The sequence below is a fragment of the Brachypodium distachyon genome, chromosome 2, assembly GCF_000005505.3.
Source record: "Brachypodium distachyon strain Bd21 chromosome 2, Brachypodium_distachyon_v3.0, whole genome shotgun sequence".
Lineage (NCBI taxonomy): Eukaryota > Viridiplantae > Streptophyta > Magnoliopsida > Poales > Poaceae > Brachypodium > Brachypodium distachyon.
Genome location: NC_016132.3, coordinates 33,241,269 through 33,255,676, shown reverse-complemented (window position 1 = coordinate 33,255,676; position 14,408 = coordinate 33,241,269). Strand labels below are relative to the sequence as shown.

At 44.6% G+C, this 14,408-nt stretch overlaps 1 protein-coding gene across 1 annotated transcript; it reads right to left on the bottom strand.

Annotated features, from left to right (window-relative positions):
• LOC100832143 (hexokinase-7) lies at positions 1-3,524 on the bottom strand. Its single transcript, XM_003568734.4, has 8 exons — positions 2,902-3,524; positions 1,850-1,991; positions 1,581-1,763; positions 1,413-1,487; positions 1,145-1,300; positions 943-1,041; positions 729-859; positions 1-620 (listed from the first exon to the last, which is right to left on the bottom strand). Exons 1-8 carry the CDS (start codon positions 3,081-3,083, stop codon positions 209-211), a joined length of 1,380 nt encoding a protein of 459 aa, XP_003568782.1. The 5' UTR covers positions 3,084-3,524; the 3' UTR covers positions 1-208.
• Positions 3,525-14,408: the final 10,884 nt, after the last annotated feature.

The window sequence follows — 14,408 nt, the reverse complement described above, 5'->3', positions numbered from 1 at the left end:
TTGCAACAACAAACAATTTTTTTCTCTTGAAAGAGAGGGTTTCCCCTCCGGTTTCCATTAGTAGAAACCATCACTACATGGTTCAGCACAACAACAAACATAGAGCCCAATTTCATTGAACATTCGTTTGGTACAGGCCCATCAGGCTTCATAGAAATCTACAGAAGCTCACTACACTTCGTTGGACAACAGCAAATCAACACATTGATCAGTTGATGTATTGAGAGTGGGCAGCCGCAATCAGGGCAGCTCCGAGACCTGACCCGTCATTCGCGAGCTTGATCCCCACCGACTTCGACGCCTCCTCCCCGAGCAGCTCCACCAGGGCGCTCTCCAGGGACTGCCGGAACTTGCCATAATGCTTAAACAGCCCACCGTCGATCGCGATGACCGTCTTTTCCTTGTTACCAGCGGTGCCCCTCCCGATCTTCCTGATGATCCCCACTATCCCTGCTGCAGCGAGCCGGGCAGACCTGCTGGTCACAATGTCGCAGATTTCGACAACCACCTTTCGAGTCTCCAGGGACGTGCCTGTGATCTTCAGGTTTTCTTCCAGTTTTTCGGCAACGACCCTCAGATCAGGGGTTTCATCGTGGTGCATTGCAGAAATATCAGGGGTCCTGAACACAACATATGGAGAAATGAGATTTGGTCAGCACGTCTTCACTATGACCATAATATCATCTGTTCTCTAATCCTACTAATCATTAATATTCGAGATTCTATACCTCAGAATGAAGTGGGTTTTGAGCTTCGTGCGGTTGATATCGCCGAAAATCGAAGACTGCGAGGCGATTTTAAGAAGCACCCTCCTCACGATATCACCAAGATACATTCCGGAGATTAACTTCTCAAAGATCTGAGGAAGAATCTACTGTTAATACAGTGAAAGTAAACATTTAACATGAATGAAAATTATGCATGTCCTCTGGAGAAACTTGCCTGCTCTCTGGGGTTAAGGCTCTCCTCATCTAATGCTTGGTCATATTCTGTGATCGGAAGGCACGACGAAGAGAAGTTGCCCCATTCTGTATTAATGACCTAAAATGCAAAAAGAACAGTGAGGAGAGATTGCCAGAAGCACATATGGGATTTTGTGCTGTGCACACTAGTTACCCGAAAGTGATAAGTCTTTAACACTTACCATGTTTCCCGATTTAGGTAACTCGCCCTCCAACTTGGGTATGGCATTTGCCTTCTCTACATATGCAGCATTTGAGCCAGTACCCAATATCACGCCGATGACAACATCTTCGTCATAGTAGCTGCCCGCTGCGAGTGTCCCAACGGTGTCATTTATCTGAACCATGAACAAGTAATGTCAATATGTGACCCAATGTAAGAAAATGTCCAGTTCGTTTCACAACAGTGCTGACACTAATGAGACCAGATCAGAAGAGACGTAAACTAACCAATGCAGACACACGCATGTCGACACCTTGCTTCTCCATAGCCGTCTGCAATTCGGCCACCACGTCTTCGCCGACCTGTACAATTCCAGAGACAATGTCAGATACAACTCTTGTAGATGCATTTCATTGAACGTGTGTGGCAACAAACAAAACTACGGAATAACTTACCGCATCATCGATCGAAAACGCCTTGGTCCACTTGATGAGCGTGCCCGACGTGATGGACGACTGCCTCACGGGGAAAGAGAAGGTGAACCCAAGCTCCCGCTGCCTGCCGTTCAACACACCGTTGCTCCGCCCTTCGTCGGCGACGAACTTGGCCAGCGCGGAAGCGATGAAGCCGAACAGCTCCTGGAGAGGATTAGAATGAGATCATTGGTTTATCAGATGCTAGCTACTAAAACAGGGTGATGGGACTGCAGGAAAAGTATGCTTACCGCGGCGTTGCCGGACATGAGATGGGGAGGAATGGAGACCTCCCTGGACTCGGGCTTGATGTCCTTGCCGCCGAGCTGTACGCGCAGCACCCGGAAGTTGGTTCCTCCGAGGTCTAGCGCGTAGAAAAGACCCTCTTCGCTCCTAAATTCAGTAGTACAAAATGGTAAGCATCCAAAAAGAAGACCAATGAAGCTTGCTATATGAACTACAGTATGTTGATATGTTCTTTTCAATTCTTAGTAGAGTTGCTATTGGGAAAATGCGAGTAGAAACTGGGGAGTAAATTTCATTACCAGGAAGCCTTTTGTATATAGTTAGCTACATTTGAATTACTAATCGAGTTAAAACTCCTTTCTTCTAACTTGATAGTTATCTTCAGACTGGAAGCAGGTAAAACCATCGAGCCGGAAGTTTGAGTGACCAAACTGGACTGCACCTTGGATAGAGGTTCCTGTTTACTCCGTACATACAGTATTGAAAAGAAAGAAATGTTCCCTAAAAAAAATGTTGCTAAAAAAAAAATGTATGTCCATGGGTAAATTCTAGGCCCTCTCGATTTGGCAAAAACAAGCGGACTTGTTTGCACACGCTCACGTCCAGACACGATAGTCTCCCACGTGCTGCCGCACAAGCGGTTCGGCCGGAGGCGAGTGGACACGAACACCAGAACGAGTGATAAAAGAGCGATCTGTCACATGCACAGATCACAGACGCACTTTGCAGTTAGCCTACGACCATCTGTCAGTCAGCACGAGAATACTCTTCCAGCTTTCGCTACCAACCCAACCCAGCTAGACGAAAGAAGCCAACTCCGAGTAAAACGCCTCCAAGCCGCGTAATTAATTTTCAACGAAAGGAGCTCACCAAGCTAAACATGCCCATTTGTTCTAGTAAAACGTAGGGAAAAGAAAACGTGAAATCTTTCGTTTTTTCTACTTCTGGTTTTTGAATGGGGAAACAGAGCAAGATGTAGTTTCTGCTCTGTTCTTGCTCTGTTCTTTACTTCTTAGCAAAGGGAAGGGAGAGAATGAGTCAATGGGTGGTTGTTTACCCGTTGGGGAGGTTGTCGACGTAGGAGATGATCATCTTGATCTTGCTCCCGCCCTCATGCTCCAGCCCGGCCCTCATCTCCTCCTCCATCGCCGCCGCCACGCCGTCCAGCCGCGCCGCCGGCGTCGCGCACTGCTCCCGGAGCTCCGCCACCACCCGCTCCGCCGCCGCCGCCGCCACCATGATCGATCCCAATTCGATGAACCGAACAAACAACTCCTAAGATGATCGAAATGCGACGACTCCGCTCCAAGAGATTCCTCACAAGAAGCCCTCGCTGATCGATCGACTCAAGGATCTCTGCTGTTGGCCGAGCTCTTTATGTATGGCGTTCTTTTTCTTGGTCTCCTTCTTGTCGAAGAAGATAAAGAGTTAGATCCTCTGTATCTGGGATAGGAGGGGGTCGTCGTGTGGGTGCCTATTTATGCCGGCGGGTCCGAACCAGAAAGCCGCTGGATTTTCGACTTGGGATCGGGCAAGGAGGCTTGTTTTTCTGGATATGGATGGATGGAGGCTGCGTCGGCTTCGGACAAGCAAGCTACTGCTGCTCCGACTCGGGGTCTGTCAATCTATTGTTTCTGTTTTGCCTTTTCGAGGAGGCTGCGGATCACCGGTGACCATGACCAGAGAGGCCGTCGCCAAGAGTGCTCCTCCTCCTTTGAACCTTCACGAGGAGCGTATGACTTTGACTCGATCGGTTTTCTGACTGGGCGTGTAACAAATTAGGAAAGCAAAAAAATATACGCACGTATCCGATCCTTGATAGGCTAGGGAGCGTCAGCGTGAAAACTGGCCGGCGACGATCCGAGATCCGAATTATCCGGAATTCGGGAAAAAGAGGACGTATTCACCGTATATTTCAAGGACTTATAATATATCAATTGGTGCAAACTTTCATTTTCCACCTTCGAATCTACTCGTTACGGATAGCAGCATTCGCAGCTGAATAAGCTCAATTAAGTGTGGATAATATCTGGATGTGAAAAACGAGTTTAAGTGACTGTTTTGTTTCCCACTTTTAATTTGCATCACGTTTTAGATCTATCTGTATGCATCGATTGATGTAGAGGCTGGAGACTTTTTTCTGGAAAGAAAAGCTTCAGATCTGGCGGTCCACATGAATAGTTTGCAAGTTAGCACCAAATGAATTTTTTTGCGCTGCATATCTCCTCATTTTAAAATATACTTGACACTAGGTTTAAAGAATACATGTTACTATCGATATGTATATTTAAAGGATACTGTTGTTATGGGTATGAATATTATTTATATATGTCGATAACGCCTCTAGCTTACCCAGAAATCGAAAAGGTCGGTAAGCTTTTATTTTGTGTGTTGAAGCTATTTGTGTGGAGCATTTGTTAGGTAGGGCTGGGAAAAAAGCTCGAGCTCAGATTGTTTGGTGAGCTCGCTTTGATGCACATTTATGTTAATTTTGCAAGTTTGTTGAGCCAACTCAAGCCTTAATCTTTATCGAGCTAAATTTGTTTTTCAGGCCAACTCAATCATTATCAAACTTTCATTAAATGAAACATATTTATACGAGCCAATATTATTTTTCTATAACAGAAGCACAACCAGTGTGTTGCTGTGGACCGAAAGAATATGGTTGATATTTAAAAAGAATGTATTTTGTCTCAAATCAAATAATCTATTAAAACATGTATGATTTTTATCTGATCAACAGGGGGTGGTGTCTAAAGGCAAAAAGATACAATCAGCTTGTCGAGATGTGCTTGAGCCACTAGTAGAGCCTGCTCTACAACTTTATACTATACTGAATTGAGTAAGCATTTGAACCATGTTTATTCAAACAACGCTCGATCCACTCTTCTCTCGCTTCCATGATTTTGCGCCTTTCCGTCATGTTTTAAGGTCCTTTCCATTGCTCGATCTGTCGTTATCTCCTAGCCCACCACATACACAAAATCTAATGTGGTGTAATAATTAATGGAGAGAGAGACTGTTGTTGTCTTTTTTATTAAGATATTCCATCCGTTCCATAACATAATGAATGCATGCAACCCGAAATTCAGTTCTGACAAACAATAAGACCGTCGATACGTGGGTTGCGTTCTTAAAAAAACTTATTCCTTCCGTCCCATATTAAGTGCCGTAATATCTAGACGTATTTTAATATATAGATACATCCATATTTAGACAAATTTGAGTCACTTAATATGGGACGGAGAGAGTATATCATTTGATTCATATTAAAAAAAAAGGGTTTTTTATTTCTGTGCCTCTCATTTCTTAGCTGTACTCAGCAATACTCAGGCCTCATAACAGTGCTCGCTGCTACACTTGTTCGTTTCGCGATTCCTCGCGAATGCCCTCACGGAGCTCCTGCTAGCGGTCAAGCCCCTTTGACCGTTTGGTTCTGACGGGTGGGCCGCGGGGACTGCTGTCAGGTGGGCCCGGAGCCGCGTTTCTGGCATGTGGGGCTGTGAGGAGACAGTGCAAGCAGGCAGGTCTTAACGGGTCACCTTACATGCGGGCCACGTCCTGACAGGTGGGGGCGGTCGACTTAACTTACATGTGAGGCGACGAAAAAAAAATGACAGGTGGGTCCGTCGCCTATCTCTCTCATCCCTTTCCCAAATACGCCCCCGCCCCCGCCAAATACGCCTCCATGCTCACCCTGGCAACGCCGCCGCCAGATACGCCTCCGGGGGCTCACCGGCGAGAGTTGCGAAGGAAAGCCTATCTCTCTCATCACTTTCCCAAATACGCCGCCGCCCCCGCCAAATACGCCTCTGTGCTCGCCCTGGCAACACCGCCGCCAGATACGCCTCCGTGTTCTCACGGGCGAGAGTTGCGAAAGGAAGCGGCGTCTACATAGCCTAATCGAAGAAAGCAAATTCTAACAATTAACGACATTAATATAAAACTATACAATCACAATTATGGAAGCGATCACATCACGGGCAGTTTAATAAAGCGGTTCATCATCATAGAACATGCAATGCAAATTCTAACAATTAACGGCATTCATATAAAACTTTACAATTGACAGCATTCATATAAAATGACGCGGCCGATCACTCCTGGCCGCCGGCTTCCTCCCCCGCTGCCACGCCAGGCTCGGCAGGCCCCTTCATAGGCGCCACCTTCGGCACGACGTACGGGAGGCCGTGCATCTGGTCGGCATGGGGGAACGTGTTCGCCGTGTTGGTGTACACGTTGTACAGCGTGAATGCGATAAACTCGCATCCACACCAATATATGCGGCCAAGGAGGTACTCGGCGTCGTGGCTGTTGGTGAGGTGCACTAGGATGGCCGTGTCGACGCCATCCTCTCGGAGCTGCTCCACGCGGTAGATTGGAGGGCCTACGGCTTCCCGGTGTAAGAAACCGGTGTGGAGGAAGTCCCTGACCAACGCCATTGGGCTCCTGCTGCACGACATCGCCCACACCTGGAGCGTACGCTCCACAAGCACGCCCGGTGGGAACAACCGCTCCTTCATGAGGGGCGGCGGGTTGAAGGTGCGGCCTTGGAACGCCATTGCCCGTCGGTTAACCGCACAGAAGAAGTGGAGAGAGGTGAAGATGTGTAGAAGAAGGAGAAGAATAGAAAAAAGTAGTTCCATGGCGCCGGGTTAAATAGCGATGGTAAGGGGAAGGGGAGTGGTTTCCGGTGATGAGTGTTGGGTGGTGGGCTTTGAAAGCAATTTGCATGAATGCTCGGGGACTCTTCGCCGGAGCGGTTTGACTTGCGGAGGCGTGCACGGCGGCCTTGCATGGGAAACCGGCGTGCGTGGGCAGTTGCAGGGACTTGCATGGGAAACTGATGTATTCCCGCGCGCCCTCTGGCCTTCAATATTCCTTAATTAATAGGGAGCTAGACTTGCGGAGGCATGCGGAAGTCTCTCGACAGAGCTCTATGCCTATATATTCCGTGCCATCATTCCGGCCTTTCCATCTAGCCTTCTTCCCTGATACCAAAGATCCATCGACATGGCGCGGTGGTTTGGGGACTCCTTCCAGTACCGACGGACGACATTCTTGACTTCATCGGACGAAGATGAAGTCCGTAGTAGGCGGCGCTGCACTGGCCGCCGTGGTCGTGGACGCCGGCGGTCTTCCCCACGGCGTCGAACTCCGATGCCGCTTCCGCCAACGTTTGGCGTCAAGCGAGGCGGCCGTAAAAGGAAGGCCGTGTCTCCATCGCCGGCCCCGCCTGCTCCTCCGCCGGCCCCGCCTGCTCCTTCGCCGGTGGTACGTCAACCGGCCCCGAAATCTGCACCACCGCCACCGCCTCCTCCACTGTCGGCGCCTCCAGCAGCTCCTACGGCCCCGCAGTCGCGTCGTGCATTGCTGCCACCATCGCCAATGCCACCGCTACCGTCGTCGCCTCCGCCACCGCCGCCGACAGTAGAAGTCTCCGTGGAAGTGCTCCGATCGTTGATCAGTACACTGGAGACATGTACCAAGGCCTTTGAGAAGATCACCAGGAGCGTGGAATAAAATTCCATATGTATTTTTCCTTTTTTATATATTTCTATATGTAATGTTGGAGAGATGAACTATATATGTATTTTAAAGATCCATTCGAATCTTCTTTAGTTACATTAAATCTCGTACAGAAATGACCTGCAAGAATCGTTGATAATGCAAAAACACTAAAAATAATCAGTGCCAGTGACCATGTCCCCTAGAACCGGTCAGGGGATCGTTGATAACTGCAGGGTAACGTACGTCAGGGGATCCATGTCCCCTAGAACCGGTCATAACTATCAGTGTCGGGTGACTTATAGAGTTGGGTCACTTATAGAGTTTCATCCATGGCGGGCTTTTCTTGACCCGCCACTTATAGAGTTTCATCCAATTTTCAAGTGTTGGGTCCAAAACGTTTGTAAATAAGGGTTTAGAACATATAAGAATTTTTCTTTGCTAACCTTACATGTTACTTGTTCTTCTCAAAGAATTTCAGAATTTATGGAGCAATTTTACTATATTTCATACATATTTTGGATTTTCAGCACATTCGGAATTAAATGAAAAATCACTTTTTTCAATACATTTACCACAAGAAATTAATGTAAGAAAGGTCGATTGGACCCATTGTAACCTATTAGAACGCAAACACATAGCTTTAATTGAAAATTAAATGTTTTATACCTTGATTACTGTGATTTACACTTAACTCAATAGTATAATAATGTTAATAATATGAAATATTTGTCCAAAAATTATGATTTTCTGCAAGTGTCAATTTTCAATGATACATTCATCACGTTAAAAAAATCAGAGCATTATCTAAATTTCACAATGTACTTCATGTACATTGCACCACATCTCCCTGAGGTGATGTTGGAGAAATGAAGTCATTTTGACAATTGGATTTAAAACTTTGTCCAAATCCTGTAAAATTTGGCACACTAAGCACATTTGGTATGTATTGCATGTATGTAAAAGCATTTTCAATTTGGCGAGTTTTTATATTTTTTGAATTTCAAATTTAGTTAAATTTTTTGTGTTTGGGCCAAAATGATACGACATACATGATTTGAAGTTGTGGAACAGCTATTGGAAGTATGCAAACATTGTTAGTACTTGACTCTTCGAAGAAAAGTTCAAAAAAACTCTTTACTTTTGCGTATTTGAATGGATTTAAATCATGCTCAACGCGAAGTCAACTTTCTCAAATGGGTTTGAAATTTCACCAGTGTTCTTAACTTTTGATGTACTTTCTATTGGTGCAATCAGAAAATAATTTGGAGAAAGTCGAATCTTGGGGGTTCCTCCAATTGCAGCCATTTTGGTGTGTTGGGACAGCCAAATGTGGCTATTTTTTCCCTGATCAACTAAAGTCAATCTTCACAAAACAAATTCAAATTTGGTCATCTTGCATAAATTTCCATTCGGATTCCATTTGTGCAGTCTGAAATCAATTTGGAGCAAGTTCACTTTCTAAACTTTCTCCAAAATTGTCCATTTGGGTGGGATGGGACAGCCAAATGTCGCTATAAATTCCCTGGTCAAAAAAAGTCAACCTTTTCAAAACATATTAAAATTTGCTAATCTTGCATAACTTTCCATTCACTATTCATTTGTGCAGTCAGAAATTAATTTGGAGAAAGTTAAATTGCAAAAGAAATTCATAGGAAATGATATGTGCCGATAACAGTACATGCCCAGGTTCAGATAAAGAGCAACAACCTGCCCTTGATCAGTACAAATAGGTAGTCTTCGGACAACAAACTAATACATAGACAACATACATCAAAATCAACATGGATTAAACATAACACAACATCAACATGGATTAACCCCTTCTTCTGGAGGACCTGAGTCATCTACAGCGCCAGCAAAACAGGGGAACTCATGGAGGCGAGTGAGATCTCCTCGCGGTATTCCAGAACCACCATAGTCCAAATAAGCTTCTCCATCTGAAGAAAAATCAGAGTATTCCCTGTTGTTGTGGTCCGAACCATGAGTAAGAAGATGAAACCTATTGACCACTTCATGTACGTGGACGATGACCCCGAACGACGCAGCACGTCTGGTTTCTAGTTCTGTCCCCGCTGCAATTGAATCATCAATGAGCTCATCAGCATATTGAGGAACCGGTTGTGTGGCCGAAGTAGGCACTCTCATCAGCAACCGCTTCAGGATGGCACAAGAATCACGCATCCATGCCCTGAGCTTCACGCAGCGTGGATCGGTCCTAGGCAGAATTGCCACGAACTTGCCTCCTAGTTGATTAATCAAATTCTTCACAAATTCCAGCTCTTACACATCCTCCATCAGTCCATCCAAGCTAAGAACACAGCTAAAACGCAGTTTTGATTCCTCTCCGCGGAAGATGGAGGTCCAGCGGCGAAACGAGATGTCGCTGGCAGGGCACCTGATGCGCATCGATTGCATCACCGCTGCGGTGCAATCATCACTCGAATCAAAGCGAATCAGAAAGTTGGCGGGCGCAGGACATACCGTGATGCGCACTCCCCTTTTGAAGTTGCAGCGCTGATTCAGAGCTGCCTATAAACTTTGGTGTAAGCGTGTTACCCTTCTCAGGACCGCGTGGTGTTTATTTATATGTCGGGGTATCCACCGGGAAGGAGATTACAGAGTTTGTTTACAAACCGTTAGCAACGGGAGAGATAGAGAACTTGAGATACACGGCAAGGTTAAAGAGAGAGATAAGAACAACAAAAACTAATTCTATCTCTATCTAGGATCTTCTCGTTGAACCGAATATCTTCAAACTCTAACATGACCTCTTCAGCCGAAGTGGCCGGCGGATTGAGCGCTGATCCTGTATGGATGGTTGCAACGATGGCTTTACCTGGCAGACTCGTTGCCTTCTCTTCCATTCCGGGGGTGCGGGAAATCACTATCTCGGCCACATCGGGCCGGATATCAGGCTCCCCGCGGCAAAATATCTCCTCCGTGAATCGGCGGCAGCTACCGACGTTGTGGTACGGAGGTGGGTGCCATCGCCGCCTCCTGTTCGTTTCTACACACCTACTAGCCGCAGCGCCGCCGCCGTCCTCCGCCGATTTAGGGTTCTGGTCGGGATTTGGGTGAGAGTAAAGGAGAGCAAGTAGGCTCCACATGTAAGGAAAGATGACACTGGCCCCGCCTGTCATCTGAATTCTCGTCCCACCTGTCATCCTTTGGCTCGGCCCACCTGTCATCCTCTGGCTCGACCCCAGCGGTCAGCCTTTCCTCGGCCCACTTGTCATTAACGATGGCCGCCCCACCTGTCAGGACGCACGTGCGTTGGCGCGCATGTAAGCTCAGTAGACCCGTTAAGCACTGCTCGCTTGCACTTTCTCCTCGCAGCCCCACACACCAGAAACGTGGCTCCGGACCCACCTGTCAGCACTCCCCGTGGCCCACCCGTCAGAAGCAAACGGTCAAAGGGGCTTGACCGTTAGCAGGTGCTCCGTGAGGGCATTTGCGAGGAAACAGAAAGTGAACAAGTGTAGCAGCGAGAACTGTTATGAGGCCTGGGTATTCCTGAGTACAGCTAAGGGATGAGGGGCACACAAATAAAAAAGCATTAAAAAGCATTAAATGGCATAAAAAATATATTACACATGACCCACATATTTTTTAATTTAGTTGATTATCTAAGTGAAACATCGAAATATATAACTTCATTCTTATTAAAAATAAAGAGATTATTAAATAAGAAAGAAAACACAACACTTAAAAGACGATGGATTGGGAGAGTTCATGGCGCCACAAGCAACTAGGAAGTAATTCCTAGTAAGACAGTAAAAGCAATGATGCAATTTGTATTCGTTTTGTTTTAAATTAGTTGTACATTAGCCTTGTAGAGACATAATAAACCAAAACAAAAATATACCATTTGGTCTCCCTCTTCATGTTCTCATACTCCCTCAGTTCCAAAATAAGTGACGTGAATTTGTACAGATTCTTGTACAAATTCACGTCTCGTATTTTAGGACGAAGTGAGTACAATTTATTGCACCTTGCATTCAATCTTCCTCTCCATTCTCTACTTTTGGCCTTGCATCTTCATCCACTAGGATAATACCGTTAAAGCTGTAAAAAAAGATAGTACCATTAAAACTGTTTCTTAGAAATAATTGCATGATGATTACTACTTCCTCCGATCCATATTAATTGTCGAAATATTACATGTATCTAGACATTTTTTAAACATAGATATATTCATATTTGAGCAAATTTGAGACAATTAATATGAATTGAAGAGAGTAGTTAACTTCTAAGATTTTAAATGTACAAATAGTTTTAGCAAACCTGCAAAACCTATACAACTAATTTGAAACGGAAGGAGCAGGTAGTGCTAGACTGCTAGTAGATATATTTGTGAAAGGGTTGTTTACTTGTTTTCGTAGCAGACGGCATACGAGTATGCAACGGCTCATTCTGCAACTTGGGAGGTTGCGGCGGCAGACCACCGTTTGGATCGGGCTCTGAGTCAGAGGTTTGACCTGCAGATACACATCACCCTGACGTGGCAAAACGATCGCGACGAGCTGATCCGCCCAGGGCCTCCTAGCTGGTGTGCTCGCCCAAATGGCACTTGGAAAGTCAACAAGCTCTGTCGAATCTGCTGCTGTGTGCGGCCGCCCATTCTACCTCAACCCGCTTCGCTTTTTTCGTTGCCACATGCTTGCCTTGGTATCAGCTCAGGCGTTTATTTGAATCAGCAATCTCAGACGAGTTTCGAGAAACTATAGCCTGTTGCCCTGTTGGCCAACAAAGAAAAAGGGAGTACTGTAGTATTAATTCTAGCGTGGTGCAGGTAATCATCGTAACTTTACTCGAAGATAATGAATACTCTAAGACTTAGTGCTTCAATCAGAGTTTTCTGATCGACATAGCTGACCACACACGGGCGCGCATTATTATTTTTCTCCACTACCCAAGTTCCGACTCTCTGCAGCACCAAACGAACCATCCATAGCCGCCTCAAAGATCACCTTCGGCTAACCAAATAAAGACAGGCCTCAATAGCCGCCTCAAAATAAAGTTAGCCTCAACTAAACAATAAACAATATTAAAAAAAAACATAAACAAAACTTCGTAAATCTCTCAAGAACTGCCAGCTCGGTCTTTCGGATGTGCTCATAGGGGTAGGGTGTGCGTGTGTGCGTTCATAGGGGTAGGTGTATGCGCGTGTTGTGTGCGTCTGCGTTTGTACCGTGTTCTCAAAAAAAAAGTTAGAAGAAGATGATTAGCTTAGTACTGACTTTTTTATATTCATTAAGATAAGTGTTTGATGAATGATTACTTTATTTATTAATATATGATTTATATCATACACATATAATATTCATTGAGATAAGTATATCATTGATTATTTTTCATGACAAAGTAATTTTTAGATATCATGAGTTCACGTTAAAGAAGTTTAATTGTACTGTAGGACATCATTTACAAGCTTATAGATTTTTGGTCTAGAAATATGACAACTTGTGACATGCACGCAAAGCACTTGTATTTCTCACAAATAACATCTTTTCAAAAACATTACAATGATTAAATACCCACGCACAAGCTTTCCTTTAAATTTCTATAGGCACGATTTGGTTCTTCCAAAAATTCGGCGAGAGTTAACATGATCATTTGGCTCCCTTAGTGTTTTTATAGATATAATAGCCCAAAAGAGGAAGTGAGCGACACTTTCTTAATATTTCTCAGAGTGTTTGGCTGTTGATCAGAGTAACAATAAATAATTTATTTATAAGAACAATTCATTGAATCAGCATTATGTTTGAAAACGCAAGCAACTCATGACGAGCCAAAGAGTACAACCCCACGTTTCCATATTATAAGACATGTGATTTTTAAAGTATGTTTATCTTACACTTATAAAGATCTGAGTTGGTGGTCGCAAATTCACTCCGACAAAACTATCCCTTAATGGCTACGGACTCATCTAATTGCCACTCATTTAATACACAGCACGATTTTTTGACTATTCTTGATTGGTTTTTGTGACTTTCAAGATTAAAAAAATAAATCAAAAATAATATTTTGAGATAATTCTTATTTATCACAAATTTTAAAAAATATGAGCCACAGCCACAGATTCTTAATCTCGTAGCAAAGCACGGACATTTAGCTAGTAGGATAAACATACCGATATCTAAAATCAGCCATGAAATAAATTTTGATAATGAAATTTGATAATATAGATGATGATTTTTTTATCAATAAACATGGTCAAACTTTTAAAATTTTGACGTAGGGTTGGCTCACTTTTCTCGTTGGTGCTAAGATGACTTTTTTGGATTGTTCTGTTGATAATTTTCAGGTGTGATTTTGTCCCTCTGAATCGCCTGTGAGTTAAAGGGATCCAGACATGATGTTCTAAGAGATTAAATGAACTATATAGGTTGAGAAGAAAATTTTGTTTTTGTTTTTGTTTTCTAGTACGATTTAGAAGAGAAGTCAAAAAAGCAAGTACTTCCTTCATCACATATTTTTTAGATATAGATACATGCATATTTGGACAAATTTGAGTCAGACGGAAGGAGTACATGTTTACCGAGGCAAATGATCTAAAATGTATGAAAGGCCATCGTGTCTGGGCTGCTGCCCAGCAACAACCCGACTTATAAATGGTTTATGTAGCCACAGCCCAGCTTATAAGAGGTTGCCTAATTTGTTCATCAACGTGGGCTATTGGGCTGGTGACCAATTCCCCTGACGAGATCTGCTTAGGCCCAATTTTCATTATTTACTGGGCCAACGTACAACGACTAAAGTAGCCCGTGTTGGTTCCCCTAAAAAGAAAGTAGCCCGTGTTTGTTTTCCCATTGATCCGTCATGAACGGTGTCGCTGCAGACAGAGGTGCGGCCGGTCGATTTAACGACAACTAATCATGAGGCTGGCTTCAGCCCGTTAACAAGCTTAACGTACGGTCCGAGCGGCCGAGCACTCGGTAAGGCCGTTCTTAATTTCGCCATCTGCTGATGGATTAATTCAGAGGTCTCGCTAGGTTTTTGAGGAGCACTCCCGTAGCCGTCGTCATCGGAGATTTTCGGTTCCCCTCGCCT

Coding starts and splice junctions, on each gene's coding strand:
- LOC100832143 (XM_003568734.4), bottom strand. CDS start 3,083: ATGGTGGCGGCGGCGGCGGCGGAGCGGGTGGTGGCGGAGCTCCGGGAG. Junction 1,488..1,580: donor CGTTTTCGATCGATGATGCG/GTAAGTTATTCC, acceptor GGAATTGTACAG/GTCGGCGAAGACGTGGTGGC. Junction 1,301..1,412: donor ACATGCGTGTGTCTGCATTG/GTTAGTTTACGT, acceptor TTCATGGTTCAG/ATAAATGACACCGTTGGGAC.